We start from the raw sequence: 14,797 nt of genomic DNA, 5'->3' as shown, positions 1-14,797 counted from the left end.
ACTTCTCCATTAATACACTCGTTTCCTGTTCGTTCATGGCATGTAACATTACAAAAATAATTATTTCAGAAGCCAACGCTCTTCTCTTATATAAGCATGAGACAAGTCAGTAATATAGGCCATCTATGTACAAGAAATGCTCATTTGAAACTATGGAAACAACTTCAGCCCTGAAAAGTTACTTTCAGTGACAGTGCAAATAAAATGTTGATCTTTCATTAGATGAACTGATTAAAGCTGGGGAAAAAAAAGATGGAGGTGTAAGTCTTGATTAAAGTACCTTTTTTTTTTTTTTTCTAGACCATCCCACTACCATATATGTTATTTCAACTAATATGAAACAGTGTTTTGGATGTTGTGGCGGCACAAACATAAATCATTCACTTAAGGCATATTAAAATGCCATGGTTAAAGCTGGACCTCGTCCCAGGAAAGCCCCAGCTCTTCACTAGGTCATCCTCTTACTACAACTAGTCTTTAAGTAACGATGCCTCTTCATCATGTTAAACCTGCCTCTTTATCAGGTTAGAAATTAGGAGACATTTCTTCTCAGAGTGGTCAGGCACTGGAATGGGTTGCCCAAGGAGGTGGTGTCGCTGCCCCTGGGGGTGTTTAAGGAAGGTTGGACGTGGTGCTGAGGGACAGGGTTCAGTGGGTAGCAGTGGTGGTAGGCTTGGACCAGATGATGCCTGAGGTTTTTTCCAACCTTGATGATTCCGTGATTCACCTTATTCACACACAGCAGTGTATATATATAGTACACACAGAATTATGTTGTATACAGCCGTGACTTCACTGGCATTTTAGGCGTGGCTACGAGGCTATAAACCAGCCTTGTGTTGCACCAGTGAGCAAAATCTCACCCGCTGACACACAACGAGCGAGTGGCTCTCAGCGTTATCCTTAAAAGACAAGTTAAAAAAAAAAAAAAAAAAACCCTCACAAACAGCAAGTGCCTTTCCCCTGCGCCTCAGGAGGCGAGCCAGCATCGCCTCACGCCCCCGGGCTGAGGGCGGCCAGACCCTGCACCAAACGGGACGAGGGGGCCGGGGCGCCGCCCGCCATCTTCCCGCGGCCGGAGCCGGGGCCGCGCCTCCGCCTCTCGAAAGAGCGCTCCCCGCCGGGCACGCGCCGTGCGTGCGCGCGCGCGGGAGGGCGGGGCCGCGCGCGCGCGCGCCCGCCCGTTGGCCCCCACAGTGGAGGCGCCGGAGCGCTGCGGGCGCGGCTCAAGGTGAGCGCGAGCGCCGGGCGCGCGCCCGCGGGGAGCAAGGGGAGGGGGCGGGCCTGAGGGGCGCCCGAAATGGCGGCCGGGACAGCGCCTCAGGCCCGCGGGCGTCCCGTCAGGGGGCAGCGCCTCCACGCAGGTCGAAAGGGGCTTCGGGGGTCGCTCAGTCGCCTGAAAGGGAGCGTGAGGCGAGCTTTGTGGAGTCAGGCCGTGGCCCAGAGTCCTGTTTTAAACTGTTTTCAGCCACTCCAACACAAGTTAATTATTAAACAAAAAAAGCAAAGTTTATACAGTCCAGCTGTGTGTAGGCATGAGTCTATATGCCTGCTGGAGTTTTAGATCTGTACGTCGGTCAAAAGCTCAACAGTATTGGGTGTTTCTGGGAATGTCAAATAAAAAGGAAGCTGGATCAAGATCCTACTCCTTTTTTTTTTTTTTTTTTTTTTTTTTTTTTTTTTTTTTTTTTTTTTCCCGACGATTTCTTTCTTGAGGGAAAGACTGCAGCCTGAGCTCAGCCCATACTGGGTCCCTTCATGGCAGTTCATATTGAGTCTGGCTTCTACTTCTTAAAAACTTTGCTCTTTAATTAAGATTGTTCTAATGTAGAACTTCTAAGTGGAGTGGTGAACAGAAAACTTTGGTGCCTAATACCATTTCCATTCTCCTCATTTTACCAGTTATAGTTACTTTTTTTTTTTTTTTTTTTCCCAGTCCTAAGCCACTTGTCCATCTTTTCTATCTCTGTTTTCTTGGCTCCATATCCTTATCCATCATTCCCATTTTCTCCAGTCCTCTCTCTCCATTATATTTCTTCTCTACTTTGCTAGCCTTTAGTTGCTGTTCTTTTTGTTCTCGCTGATTTGTAGTGCCAGTCCTTCCTTCCTGCATGTTCCTCATTCCAAATCATTCTTCCTTGAAATTTCTGCCTTTTAATTTTTTTTTTAACCAGCTCTTCCTTTTTTTTTTACCAGAATGCACCTGGCATGGGCTTTGACAGCTTGAAAGCAGCTGAATTATTTTGGTAAAAGTATATGCAACTGAAAACAGTGTCTCGTGGGCAATCTCAGAAACAGGTAGTTCTCAGAACCAAGCCAAGGACAAACAAACCAGAGCATTTTAGTGCAAAGGAATCTATTTATCCTTTTTAAAAGGAGTTGCCATGTGTCTGTTTGCAAAATGGGAGAAGAAAGACAAGGGGGTAAGAATAACACTGGGCTAAAATGTGTTTGATAGTGCCCTGGAGGTACTGCTGTACTGCCTAATGCTCCTCTACTCAAAAAGTGGGTCAGGTGACTTTGGCATAGAAAGACGATGTTAAAACTCATGACTAATTTTTACTCCATTTGGTTTAAAGAATAAAACCAGCTCGGTCTATTTTTTTTTTTTTTTGAAAAGCTAGAATGGTAGTACATGATTTCTTGTAGGTCTGTTTACAATTAAAAAAATAATAATCCAAAAGTGTCCTTAATATTTGCATTACACATATGTCAAAAAGGATTATCTATATGATCCAGATCTACTTTATTTCACTTAAAAAAATCTGTGCTCGTTCTCCAAAAGCTTTCCTAGGTCAATGGTGCTAAAGGATGGTGCCTTTACTTATTTTCTTCATTTGCTTCCCAATTGTTTAAGATATGAAGAAAGTGTGATTGTTTTGTGTTATGTTATGCTATTGGTGTCAACATTTGCATGTGTAAGATTATTATTGACTTCCACTGTAGCGTAAGTGCAATCACATTTATAAGTAAATGTCCATCTCCAGTGTTCTATTTTACTGTGTCAGCTGTCACAGAATGAGTGGCAGTTCAGTTGCCAGCCTCTGTTTCTTTCTGTCCACCCACTCGCAGTATCTGGAAGATGTTCAGATTGAAATAGTACACAGGCTTCTCAACCAAAAGGTGTGAAAATGGCCCGGGAAATCAATAGCATTGTTGTTCCCTCAGAACTTCTGTCATTCGAAGAAGTACTCTAAACTTACATTGTGTATTTTTCCACCCTCATCTTCCTGTGCCAGGCTGTGTTGCTTTTCCTTTGTTTTAATTTGTTAATAGTTTTATTGGGCTTTTTTTTTTTTTTTCCCTCTCTCCGTAGTATAGTAGAAAGCAGATATTTCATGTATGTGTTAGGCATAATAAAAATGCTTTTCATGATCTGTTGTTCAGATTGGGTTTTTGTCCTTGCATAATGAAGGTATTTAGTTTCAGGACAACAAAAATAGAGTCAGCCGTGCAGTTTTGAGAGTGGACCTTTCTGTAAGGCAGGAGCTGTACAGCAATTCTGCCTGTTCTGCATAGTTTATAACCGGTGGATCAAACCCTTAATACCACGGATAGATTTGAACTGAATATGAATAGTGTTTAAAGGAATGATTTGCCCAGACTTCATGTGAACTGTCACATCGCTGTTGGTTTATATTCACTGCATTCTTCACTCATTGTTTCTGCACAGAGCAATGTCATTAGTGGCCATAAACTTACCCCAAGTTCTGTATGTGCATAAATCATTTACTGGAGGGTTTTAAATTGCACTAGATACATTTGGCAGTTTATAAAATGCTCATTGAATTAGCACAGATTCTGAGATACTAAGACAATTGCTCTGAGGATAATAGCTGGACCACTTGAATGTAATTTTGTTATGCAAGTACTATCAGCTAAGCTAGTCTAAGAGGATTCAGGTACTCAACAATGCAAAATTCAACCATTTACATTCAAGTTTACTCAGAAATGACATGGAATATAAAGTTAAAATATGCAATTTGATATTTTCATGCATTATATAGCCAGATGAGGCCATTGTGAGAACGGACCTGCCCACTTCAGTGTTTTGAAGAGGAATTTAGAATTTTATTCTGAAAAATACTTTATGAAATAATTTAAAAGCAAATAACCCAGACCATACAGGAAATCTGAACATGGAAGATGGCGCTGAATGCGCAATTTACCAAAGTTTGTCCTAGGCCATCCTTCCTTCTAGGATTTTAGCTGAGTATATGCATTACAGAGGTTGTATTAACTGTGTGGATATGCAGTTCACAAGTTAACTTTTCATCTGCACTTGTTTTATATGACTCTTGGGCATGAATGCTGAAGTCATTGAGGCCCATATTTAGTCCCCTCTTTTCAAATTCACAGTGAAGCCAGTATGTGGCCTGTGCTTGGCAATTGCTTTGACAGGGTATCAGTCCACATCAGATAAATCCAACTACAATAGAGCAAAACCATTTTGTAACCCACCGTGCCTTTTGGCTGAGCTATCTGAAAAGCATGGGCTGTGGCAGAAGTCAGAAAAACCAGGTGAAATTCTGGCACTCTGTAAGTGTCTCTGCAGGATTTCACATGTAGTGAAAGCGCGTTTCAGATGAGCTATTGCATTTACAGTGATTTGGTGGTTTGTTCTTTCTCCTGCCATTCTCGGTGGCTGGTAATGAGGTTGCTGTTGCAACCAATTCCAGCAGAGCAGTGGATGAGCCAAGCGGTGCCTGGTGGGATGCTCCTGGCTGAGCAGATGCTGAGCTCTCCCTTACTGCTGCCTAGGGCCAGGGAGCATGTTATGTTTCCCATGGGATTTGTAAGCGGTGTCGAAACATTTGCGTTACCTAAACCCAGTCCCCGTATTTCCAACTTGCTAAGTACTTTGCCCTATATTCTTTCTCAAGGAATTTTATGTTTCAGGACTTCAACAATGTTTTCCTTTGTAGGAACCCGGTGTGAAATTGCTGCAAAAGCAGGGATGATTATAGAAAGAGTAGTGCTGAATTCACGCCCTGGTATGTATTTCTCTGCCATCAGGGAGCGATGTGTTTGTCTTGGTTGCCTAATACTCCAAAATGCTGAGAGTAGAAAGAGAAGCTAACAAGATTTGCATATCTTAATATTGTATGCAGCAATAAACAAAGTTTACTGTGAAGTGTGTCTATTTAGTTTGTGTATAGAGGCTTCTAAACTCTTGGGTGAGAAAAAAGGGATAATGCATACATAATATATGAGAGAGCCCTAAGAGTAAGAGTCAAAGTGAAGTAAGTTTTTGAGGCATTGCTTTTTAGTTCTGACATTTGTTCTTTTTGTAGAAATGACAACAGCATTTTGTAGCTGTTATTTTTTGTTCTCTTTTAAAAGTATTGAATTTTTCATCCTGCCATGCTTCAAAATGTTTGGTTTTGAAATCCACAGTTTGAGAATGTCTGCTTCCTTGCTTTCACACTTGTGTATGTCAACACAATTGTTTGAATAGTGAGTTTATAAATTGTCAGTTGCAGAAGAACCACATGTGTGTGTTAACTTTTTTTTTTGGAAGGGTTGTATGTTGCTTAATGCAAAAATAGTCATGTGAAGTAAGAACTATTGTGTATCCCAAAAACACATCTTTTCTAATGCAAATGAAATTTGACAGCAGTAGCTTTCCTTTTTAAAACATAGATGTGTGTCTGGCACATTCCTTATAGTGCCAGTGGTTCCAGCTGTGTGAGGTTTTTTATTTGTTTGGTTTTTGATTTGACTTAATTGTTCATAAAAATTATGTGCAACAAGCAGCATGGAAACTGTTGGTTCAGTGCAACAAATGCAAAAAGCTTCCTTTCAAATGGAGTAGGCTAGACTTGAGGATGTCCATATATATTCATAAGTAAAATGCACAAAATATAAATCAAAAGGTTGCTTGAAAATCAGAACAGACATGGCAAAAACAATCAGAAGAGTGGTTAGTGTGTGCCTCTGCGTGCTGAATACACTGGATGATTTGTAATTAGATAATACTTCAGTAGCCTCTGGAGTTCCTTTCTGTATAAATTAGTCCTCAATAGTCAGGAGAGGTTAACTAAGCATTTTGGGAAACCAGAGAATTAGTCTGTTTTGGGGGTGGGTTTTCAGTTTGGGTGGTGGGAGTGCACCTGTGTAAATCTGAGCCTGTGGTACAAAACCCAACGTTTGTTGGTAGTTTTATACCTGCCTCAGCATATAAGGTAATGTATTTTAAAAAGAACCGCCTTAACAAAAAAGGCCTTCCCTAGTTATTAAGGGAAGCTCTACATTCAGTATATATTTGTTTCATTTGAAAATACTTCTAGGTAAGAATGGAGTGCCAGTGGCCGAAAACTTCCGACTGGAACAAAGTACAATACCGGACACAGTGCAAGAGGGCCAAGTACGTGTTAGAACCCTCTATCTCTCCGTGGATCCATACATGGTAGGTGATGAGCTTATGGCTAAGCCAGAATTTCCTTAGAAATTACCTTAAACTCTGTTCCTGTTGTGGTGTTTAACATCGAAGTTAACAATTGTAGAACAAATGTACCTCTGGTATAACTAAGTAATTCTGTTCATTCCACTGGAGTTATATTGGGAAGGAATTTGGAGTTAATGTGCTTGTGATATATATAGGAATATGACTTTATGGGACCAGAAAGAGACTCTGAGCCCTGATATATTGTTACAGAATTGTTTGTGTCAGTTTTATCTCAACTGTGCCTTTTGTGATGCACATTTTTTACTTTTTTTTTTTTTTTTTTTTTTTCCCCTCATGGAAGAAAGTGTATTTCAATTGAAAGGAATGAGTTTGGAGAAGGAAGCATCTGTCATGATGAAGCAGCAGGGAGGAAGAATATGCCATGGAAAAAATTCTAGGCAAAGCATGTAAATGATTCAAGTTCAGTGTTACATAGATATTGTCAGTTTTGCTTACAGATGAAAGTCAGATTTTCTCCTTAAGTGAGTGATGACAGGGCAAAAATGTAGCAGAACTTTGTAAGCAATGGAAACAGAGAAGACTGTTGAATGGATCCATAATCAGCACTTGCACCTAATTCTGCAAAACTGTGGAAATCCAGTGTTTGGGAGAGCTGTGGATTGAAATGGAAGTGAAGGCAGGGTAGGAGGAGAACTAGACAGACCCCTGTCTATTAGTATGTAGAAGTTTGCTGTACAGAAAATGAGGATTATTTGTTCCCTACATCGATGGAGATAGTAGAAAAGAAACACTCTTAATTTCAGGTAAGTAGATTTAGTTTGGAAAGTAAGAAAAAATATAGAAATACTGAGGTAGTAACTTTGGCTATATGGAGAGATTAAAGAAAAGATTTCAAATTTCAAGATGTTTCATTAAACAGTCCTTTGTGAGGGATACTCTGAATATATTTTGTGTTCTCCAGTACATAGAGTCGGACTTAATGGTTCCTAAGTGTTTTTTTTTCTTTTTCCCAATCCTACATTTCGATGATTCATCCAGTTAAGGAATGGCATTTAGAGGATTCTCATTGGGTCCAAGCCAGTTGTCTTTGGTTACGAGACTGACTTTGAGGCAGTGTCTGTAGAATGCATTTGGCTTTGGTAACACTGCTGAAGGAGATTAAAATGATCTGTCCTTTGTACTGAGTGAACAAGAGGGGAAAGAGAGATCTAAGAGAAGATTATGAGTATTTGGGGCTTATTGAGAGATTTTTGAGTAGCCCATTGTGTTTGATGTTTTAAACATATCTCATCCCCAGCCTCATCTGAACTTCATATAATCAAACCATGTGTTGCACCAGAGCTTCTCATTAAAGCCTTGTCTTTCAGCGCTGCCGAATGAATGAAGATACAGGATCAGATTACCTCCTGCCCTGGCAGCTGTCTGAAGTTGCTGATGGTGGGGGCATTGGGGTTGTGGAGGAGAGCAAGAATAATAACTTTGCCAAGGGAGACTATGTAACTTCCTTCAATTGGCCCTGGCAGACAGTGGCCATTCTGGATGGAAGCTTGCTACAAAAGGTAATGTAAATGTAATGCCCCAAAATCCACATTATCACCATTTTCTTTTCCTACAACTCATTTTAATTAATTAATTTATTTTTTAGTAGTTAATTATACTGTTTATTAGTCAAAATTAAGTTGGTGTTATTGAAGAAACCAGTTCTCAGAGGGTAGACGTGCTCACAGGTGGCCAAATCTGTATCAGTTTTCTCAATCGTTAACAAAGAAAAATGTGAGTGCATTTGCTGGTCATCAGGCATGACAGTATTATTTCAGTTGTTGTATTTTTAATACATTTCCGTGAAACTGCTTCTGTTAATTGATTCTGTTAGCTATCCTAATTGTAGGTAGACCTACTCCAGGTCCATGGGAATATAGTCAAAAGACATGAAAGGCTTTAGATATGTTTAATTCAATTTATTGCTCTAATGTGTTAGTGAAAGCTTCTACTTGGGATTTTACATCCAGAGAAGAAAGGATATTCAACATTAAATTGAACACAGGGAGGTAACGGTGTATTAGGTACGTTGTGTTCATCCTCAAGTAACACAGAAATAAGTTGAATAAGTTTATTGGAAATTGTACTTTTCTACTTTAAGACCCGTTGTGCCTCTGATCTGCAATCCTAATGTTTGACAATGGTGCTACTTCATCCTATATATTAACATTGGGATAGTTTACTGTTGCTGAAAACTTACCTCCCAATCACTTTTTGCTTTATGGACACTTCCATAATTTAAGCTCTTGTGAGTGCCTTTGCTTAAAAACTTTTTCTAAAACTATGTAAATATAATCTTTGTTTCATTCTGTATAAACTTGTTATTAAGGTAGAGAGTTTATAGCTAGCTTGTCCTGGCCCCTTGAGCTTGCTTTGTAAATATCCTGAGTTAGTCGTGTATCATTAGACAACCAAATAACAGCAAAACTTCACCTTAAAAAGAAATCCAACTCCACCGTGTGTTTTTGTTTTGTAGCTTGTTCCACAGCTAGTGAATGGATGTCTTTCCTACTTTCTTGGTGCAGCCGGAATTACAGGACTGACGGCCCTGCTGGGTATAAGAGAGAAAGGACACGTGACTGTAGGTGCAAATCAGACGATGGTGGTGAGTGGAGCAGCCGGTGCCTGTGGTTCTTTGGCTGGCCAGGTATGTTGGTTGAAGCCATAGAAATGATACATGCTCACTAAGTTTGTGTTCTGAAACATGCTGGTTAGTAAACATACAGATAAAATCATTATAAATATGATGAAGTATAACTCCATCGAAAGGGCCAGGTTTGCAGATCTGTCTCACACTCTTACTGAGAGAGACTGGAGGTGTGAAACTTAAGTTTCCTGCAGCTGAGATAGCAGAAAATGGTCCAAGGTAAGTAAAATAGATGTTATAAATGCATGTGTTCACTGCATGTTTATAGTCTGCCATTTGAATGGTCTTTGAGTTGACTGGTAACTTTCATTTTTTCTACCTTAGTAAATGTAGTAAACCTTCTTCATGTTGTTTTCCTTGACATTCTTTGTATTTTGAGATTTACGACCTTTTTATTCTCTCAGCTTTGCAGAACATGTAGGTATGTTTGTGTGCATATACCAACATTTATATATCTATATGCACATACAAACACAACAGGTATCAAGCAAGCTTAAGACTTACTAATAAAGAGGAACTATGAAACAACTATTTGTGAGCAAATCTATAAAGAATGTATTTAACTTGGTTATTGTTCAATCTTTTCAGCCTTTTTTAGTTCTGATACTGTACTTTGTAGATGGTGATTTTATACTGTGCTTGGCTCTCCTGTACTTTCAGGCATTGGTAGTCCTACAGTCTAAAGCTCCTGCAGTCAGTGAGTTTGGAAAGACAGCATATTTCTGTTGGGATCTGCCCCTTCTCCATGTGTGAGGAGGGAATGGCAAGAGGCTCTTTGCTGCTGTTGTCACATGAGATGGGAGTGTACACTAAAATTTGCCGCCTGGGTTTTAATGGGATGGGGGATAAGTGTACCATCACTTAATGTCCCCCCAGTGGCACCTTTATGCATGGGCAGACGAACAATCTAACTTCTCTTTATTGTTCTTTATTTTTTTTTAAACTGCAGATTGGCCGTCTGGAGGGCTGCTCTAGAGTGGTGGGTATTGCTGGCACAGATGAAAAGTGCTCCATTTTGGTCTCAGAAATGGGGTTTGATGCTGCTATCAATTACAAGAAAGAGAATGTGGCAGAGCAGCTACGCAAACTCTGCCCAGGTGGTGTGGATGTTTACTTTGACAATGTTGGTGGAGACATCAGCGATACAGTTATAAGCCAGGTGATTATGCCAGCTGTCAGGTTTATTCTCATTACCCTCCAAGGTCCACATGCCAGCTTTGAATTAATTCACACTGGAGACTGGCCTACAATACAGCAGAACAGGCTTTCCACTTAATTGATCTAACCCTGGTGCTGATCCTCATCCTGAGGAGAAATCAAATATTTGACATCAGTGCCTGTCACTTGGGCTAGCCTGGCAGTATAGCAATAGGGACACAATTTCTGCTTTTGATTGCCTGCTTCTTTCAGGCCAGGAGTCTTGGTAATGTTCTTACCTTCTCTTAGAAACCTTCTCTGTCAGTGCAGTAATCTTGTGTTTTGTTAGCTTTGGTTTTCTGGCTTCACAAAAGAGCAGCTCTGCTGGGCCTCCTATAGGCTCTCAACCAGCCCTCTTTCTTGTCAACTCGAAACTACAGTTTCTGTCTCATGGCAGGGAGGCCTTGGTGGCAACCCCTTCTTTGGGATCTCTAAATCACAGTCCGTATCCAATAGCTGTATCCAACTTCCTTTGTCCTACTGTTGCCCTCTCCTGAAAAAAAAGGCACATATTAAGATAACAGATTATTGTATTCCTCACATTTAATGCCTTATTAAATGCTACGTATGCTGTATAGCATTTAGTTTTCCACTATTGGCCTGCATTTATCTAGTTAAATGTTGTGACACGTTGAATGGGACTGCATGCAATTCTCCTACTCTTTTCTAGGAAATGTGACTCTCAGTAAGGACATTTGTGTGAACATTTTGCAATATATTTTAGTGCATCTCTAGAAAATGTGTTTTTTGAGACCAAGGAATGTAATTTATCTCACTTTGTGCTGTCCCAAACAGATGAATCAGAACAGCCATATCATCCTGTGTGGACAGATTTCTCAGTATAACAAAGATGTGCCTTATCCTCCCCCACTGCCTCCTGACATAGAAAAAATACAGAAAGAAAGGAACATCACAAGGTACAGTTCTCCTTCAGAACTTGCAACCAGGTTCCAGGTGGATTGCTCACATGACTTTGTGAGTCTGATGCTTGGAAGATATTTTGCAGATCCACAGTAGGCACGTAATTAGAACAGAATGGTGCCATACTAAACGAGGAAACTGAAATCACAGTGTCACTGAATTCTTTCTTTTCATTTGCCTGTATCAGCATAAAATTGGGAAATGATATTACTACATTTTAACATACATGTAGATGTCTGATGTTGTGTTTTGTTTGTGATTGCTTAATTTAGTCCAGGAGTCTCTGAGAGATTCTTCAGGATGAGGGAAGGTGTTGCCATGGTTCTGTTCTCAGATGTTTTGCCATGTGGCATCTCTCCAAGTGTAGTGGTCCAGAGAGAAAATCAAAACATTTTTTATCAAAGTAAGGATGCAGCCGATGCAGTGACTGTATTGAAATCACATTTTTATTGTCTGGGTTTTCATTAGATAATGGGAACTTTATATACAGGTAAAACATTGAATTTTTGTTATGACTCTTGGGATCACTGGATCTCTCATGAGGGTTCAGGTGGAGCTAAGGCAGACGTGAGGAGCAAAGTCTTATGAGATTTTCCATTCAGTGCATTGTAGTACAATTTTCACAAGATTTAGTAGAAGGCAGTGGAGATTTTGGTCAATACATTGCTATAATTACTATTTTTGATGTTAATTTCTGTTTCTCTTGGTTGCTGTGGGCAGACGTGACAGCAGGATATGCAAAAATCTGGATAGCCAGAAAGTTAAGTTATACTTGTCATATAGTTCCAGGTTTTGAAATATGCTTACCCATTTCTTATCTCAAGGCTCATTCCTTTCTTTCTCAGAGAACGTTTCTTGGTGTTGAACTACATGGACAAACAAGAAGCTAGTGTGCTACAGCTCTGTCAGTGGATCCAAGAGGGTAAACTGAAGGTAGGAATTTTACATATAATCTGTGGCCTTTGATATTATCTCCTCAGATTGTGGTCTGCCTACAGGAAGTCCATCTCTTACCATGCCTCAGGAATGAACAGAGATTTTCTTAAGAATGTTTAAGTGTAACTGAAAGCTTATTAGGTAGTACTCTTATAGCGGATGGCTACTGAGGATGGTGTAACTGTAGTATGACTGACATGCTGCTGCTGTCTACATTCTTTCTTTCAGCATAGGGTGCAAGTACTTTTTGACTTAAGGAATCAGGCCTTCAAAAATACTTACTTAGTTAGTTAGTTTCCTGAATGCTTTCAGGGATCCTGTCTGAAATTTAGTTTCAAGCTTTGCAATCGCTATTTATTATTTTCTGACAGGTAGGTTCTTGCTATTTTTCTCATAAGGTCTTTCTAAATTAGTTTTTGATTCTTCAAGAGACAAATAAATTTCCCTAGGAAAATCCTGAGATGTGAAGTTTTGGCAGATGCACAAATGTTCCAGTTCTGATGAAAGGACTAAACTGCCTACAGGTTTATCAGAAAGTATTTGCCTCTCTCTTGATCAAAGAACCTGGCCCAAGTAGAACACTGTTCATTGTAGCAAGAGAATCTTTTAGATTTGGTGATTTCTGTGTCAGTATCCTTGAATGTTCTTAAGTAATGTTAATCTTGTTTGAAGAAAGCTAAGAGGACTTTTTTGTATTGACAGGTCAGAGAGACTGTGATAAAAGGCTTAGCAAATATCGGCGGTAAGTTTTTTTACATCATTTTCTAAAAATAAGGCTAAGTGCAATGGCAGTAGAGGTCATTTGCCAATTCAGACTTTTAAAAATCTAAAACATTTAATTATTATAATAAAAATGTATTATTTTTCACAAGGTATTAAGATGTTCTGTGAGAAAATTATTATATGTTAAAAAAAATATTGAATATAAATTTTGAGATTTTTTTCACAAGTTTTATTATTTGGGGACGGAAGTGGAGGGTTAAAGTGTAACCTGCTACCTTAGCAGTTCACAGTCATCTTGATCTTACAGATTTAATGGGCTGCCTATTTATTGGAACTTGTATGTAAGAAAAGGGTATTTTGGAAACTTCAAATTCATGCTTTAAAAAAAACTGTCTCTAACAATACTTGATACTCTATGTGCTAACAAAAAAAGAATACTGAAAGGTATTCACAAAGAAAGGGAAAGAACATCAGACATGTCCAAAAAAAGGTCAAAATTAATTTATTTGAAGCCTATACTCTCTTCCAAAAATCTGTAACAAATATGAAATACAAGGGAGTCTTGTGACTACAGTGAGACCAAGCTAGGTGACTCAGGATGTGCTGTAAGATTGCATCCCTTTCAAGTAACAGGATAGAGTATGATGTAGCCCATTTAGTCATTAGTCCAATAAGACTGAAATAGGCATTAGCCAAAACTTACGGAGTCACGTTTATTTCTAATTGTTACTACTTAGTGGTACGCATATGTATTTTGAAGGAATCTGATTAAATGCAGCAGTCGTATTTCATACTTTATTTACTCAAAAATTTGTTATTTTGCACCAACTTGTCAAATTCATTGCACTACACAGAGCATTTATAAGCCTTTTCCCTTCGCAAAAATTTGTGAAACTAACACTATTTGTGGGCTCTCTGTTCATGCCTTGTCTTTCTGTTTGGTGTTTGTATGCTTGCCACAAAAGCAACAGATGCAATCATTAAATTGTATAGGGCCAGAAAGGTAATTAAAAAATATATTTTTAATTATTACACAAAACTGCCTTTTGCAGTTTATTACAGACACTGGCATGTTTTTTGTTTTTCCTTAATTTGGCACATGGTTAAGGATAAGTATGTGGTTGCTCCTGTTTGGGGAACCGTTTAGTATGTTTCTATCATTTTGTAAAAAAAGGAGTTATTTGTCACATTTTGCTTGGCACTAACTTATTTCGTTATTTCTCTTGAAGCTGCTTTCCAGTCCATGATGAATGGAGGCAACATTGGAAAACAGATCGTCTCAGTTTCGAAGTAAAAGTTATTACTTCGGGAAAAAGAATTTGATTTTATCTCTAGTAGTGAGGAAGTTTTACTTAGAGTAATTTCTACTTTATTAAAAGAAATACTAAGTTGTTCTGTATGTACTGAAAGCGAAGATTCTGGGATGCTAAGGCAGAACCCATGGTAATAAACTGAACAGAGCAGGAAACAGGAATGCAATCATTTATACTAGAAGCCAGTTATATACTTGACAATTGTCAGCTAGCAAAATTGCAAATAATTCATGGATATAATTTTGAAGTTAGATCATCTCAGGAACTATTTCCAGTAAACAATTCGTATGTAGCCATCTGGATTTGGACATCAGAATTTACTAGTGTAGATGTGTGCCATTCCTATGCTAGTTTGTCTCAGTGCCCAGGAAGTTCTCTAGGAATTTCTAATTTACTAGTATAAGCTTAGTCTGACAGTCCAGTTAATCTGGCTAATCATCTTAGAATTTAAGTGTTCTCATTTTTTCAGATAACTGCAATAAAATAATCAATTCTTAGAATTCAAGCTCTATAATGCTAAGATGCTTCCTTTTTGCCCTCTGGAACAAATATGCACTGCTTACCTTTCCCATTTCTCTGTATTTTATCATTATATACCCTATTTTCTGAGTA

At 39.0% G+C, this 14,797-nt stretch overlaps 1 protein-coding gene across 3 annotated transcripts; it reads left to right on the top strand.

Annotated features, from left to right (window-relative positions):
* The first annotated feature begins 1,170 nt into the window (after positions 1 to 1,170).
* Positions 1,171 to 14,797, top strand: PTGR2 (prostaglandin reductase 2). 3 transcript variants are annotated; one of them, XM_032188347.1, is made up of 11 exons: positions 1,171 to 1,231; positions 2,197 to 2,298; positions 4,926 to 4,994; positions 6,291 to 6,409; positions 7,777 to 7,968; positions 8,925 to 9,095; positions 10,045 to 10,254; positions 11,088 to 11,209; positions 12,059 to 12,146; positions 12,852 to 12,891; positions 14,102 to 14,797. In XM_032188347.1, exons 3-11 carry the CDS (start codon positions 4,958 to 4,960, stop codon positions 14,164 to 14,166), a joined length of 1,044 nt encoding a protein of 347 aa, XP_032044238.1. In that variant the 5' UTR covers positions 1,171 to 1,231; positions 2,197 to 2,298; positions 4,926 to 4,957; the 3' UTR covers positions 14,167 to 14,797. The 3 variants fall into 3 exon arrangements, with proteins under 3 accessions (XP_032044238.1, XP_032044239.1, XP_032044237.1); XM_032188348.1 differs by lacking the exon at positions 2,197 to 2,298 and having other exon boundaries at positions 1,183 to 1,231; XM_032188346.1 differs by lacking the exons at positions 1,171 to 1,231; positions 2,197 to 2,298 and adding an exon at positions 2,308 to 2,423.

The sequence above is a fragment of the Aythya fuligula genome, chromosome 5 (assembly GCF_009819795.1).
Source record: "Aythya fuligula isolate bAytFul2 chromosome 5, bAytFul2.pri, whole genome shotgun sequence".
Lineage (NCBI taxonomy): Eukaryota > Metazoa > Chordata > Aves > Anseriformes > Anatidae > Aythya > Aythya fuligula.
The sequence above is the reverse complement of the archived record's forward strand: the minus strand, read 5'-3'. Positions and strand labels throughout refer to the sequence as shown.

Excerpts from the sequence above, each read along its gene's own strand:
- PTGR2 (XM_032188346.1), top strand. The coding sequence starts at position 2,402 with ATGGGAGAAGAAAGACAAGGGG. Across the intron at positions 6,410-7,776 it reads TCTCCGTGGATCCATACATG|CGCTGCCGAATGAATGAAGA; the intron begins GTAGGTGATGAG and ends CTTGTCTTTCAG. Across the intron at positions 9,096-10,044 it reads GTGGTTCTTTGGCTGGCCAG|ATTGGCCGTCTGGAGGGCTG; the intron begins GTATGTTGGTTG and ends TTTAAACTGCAG.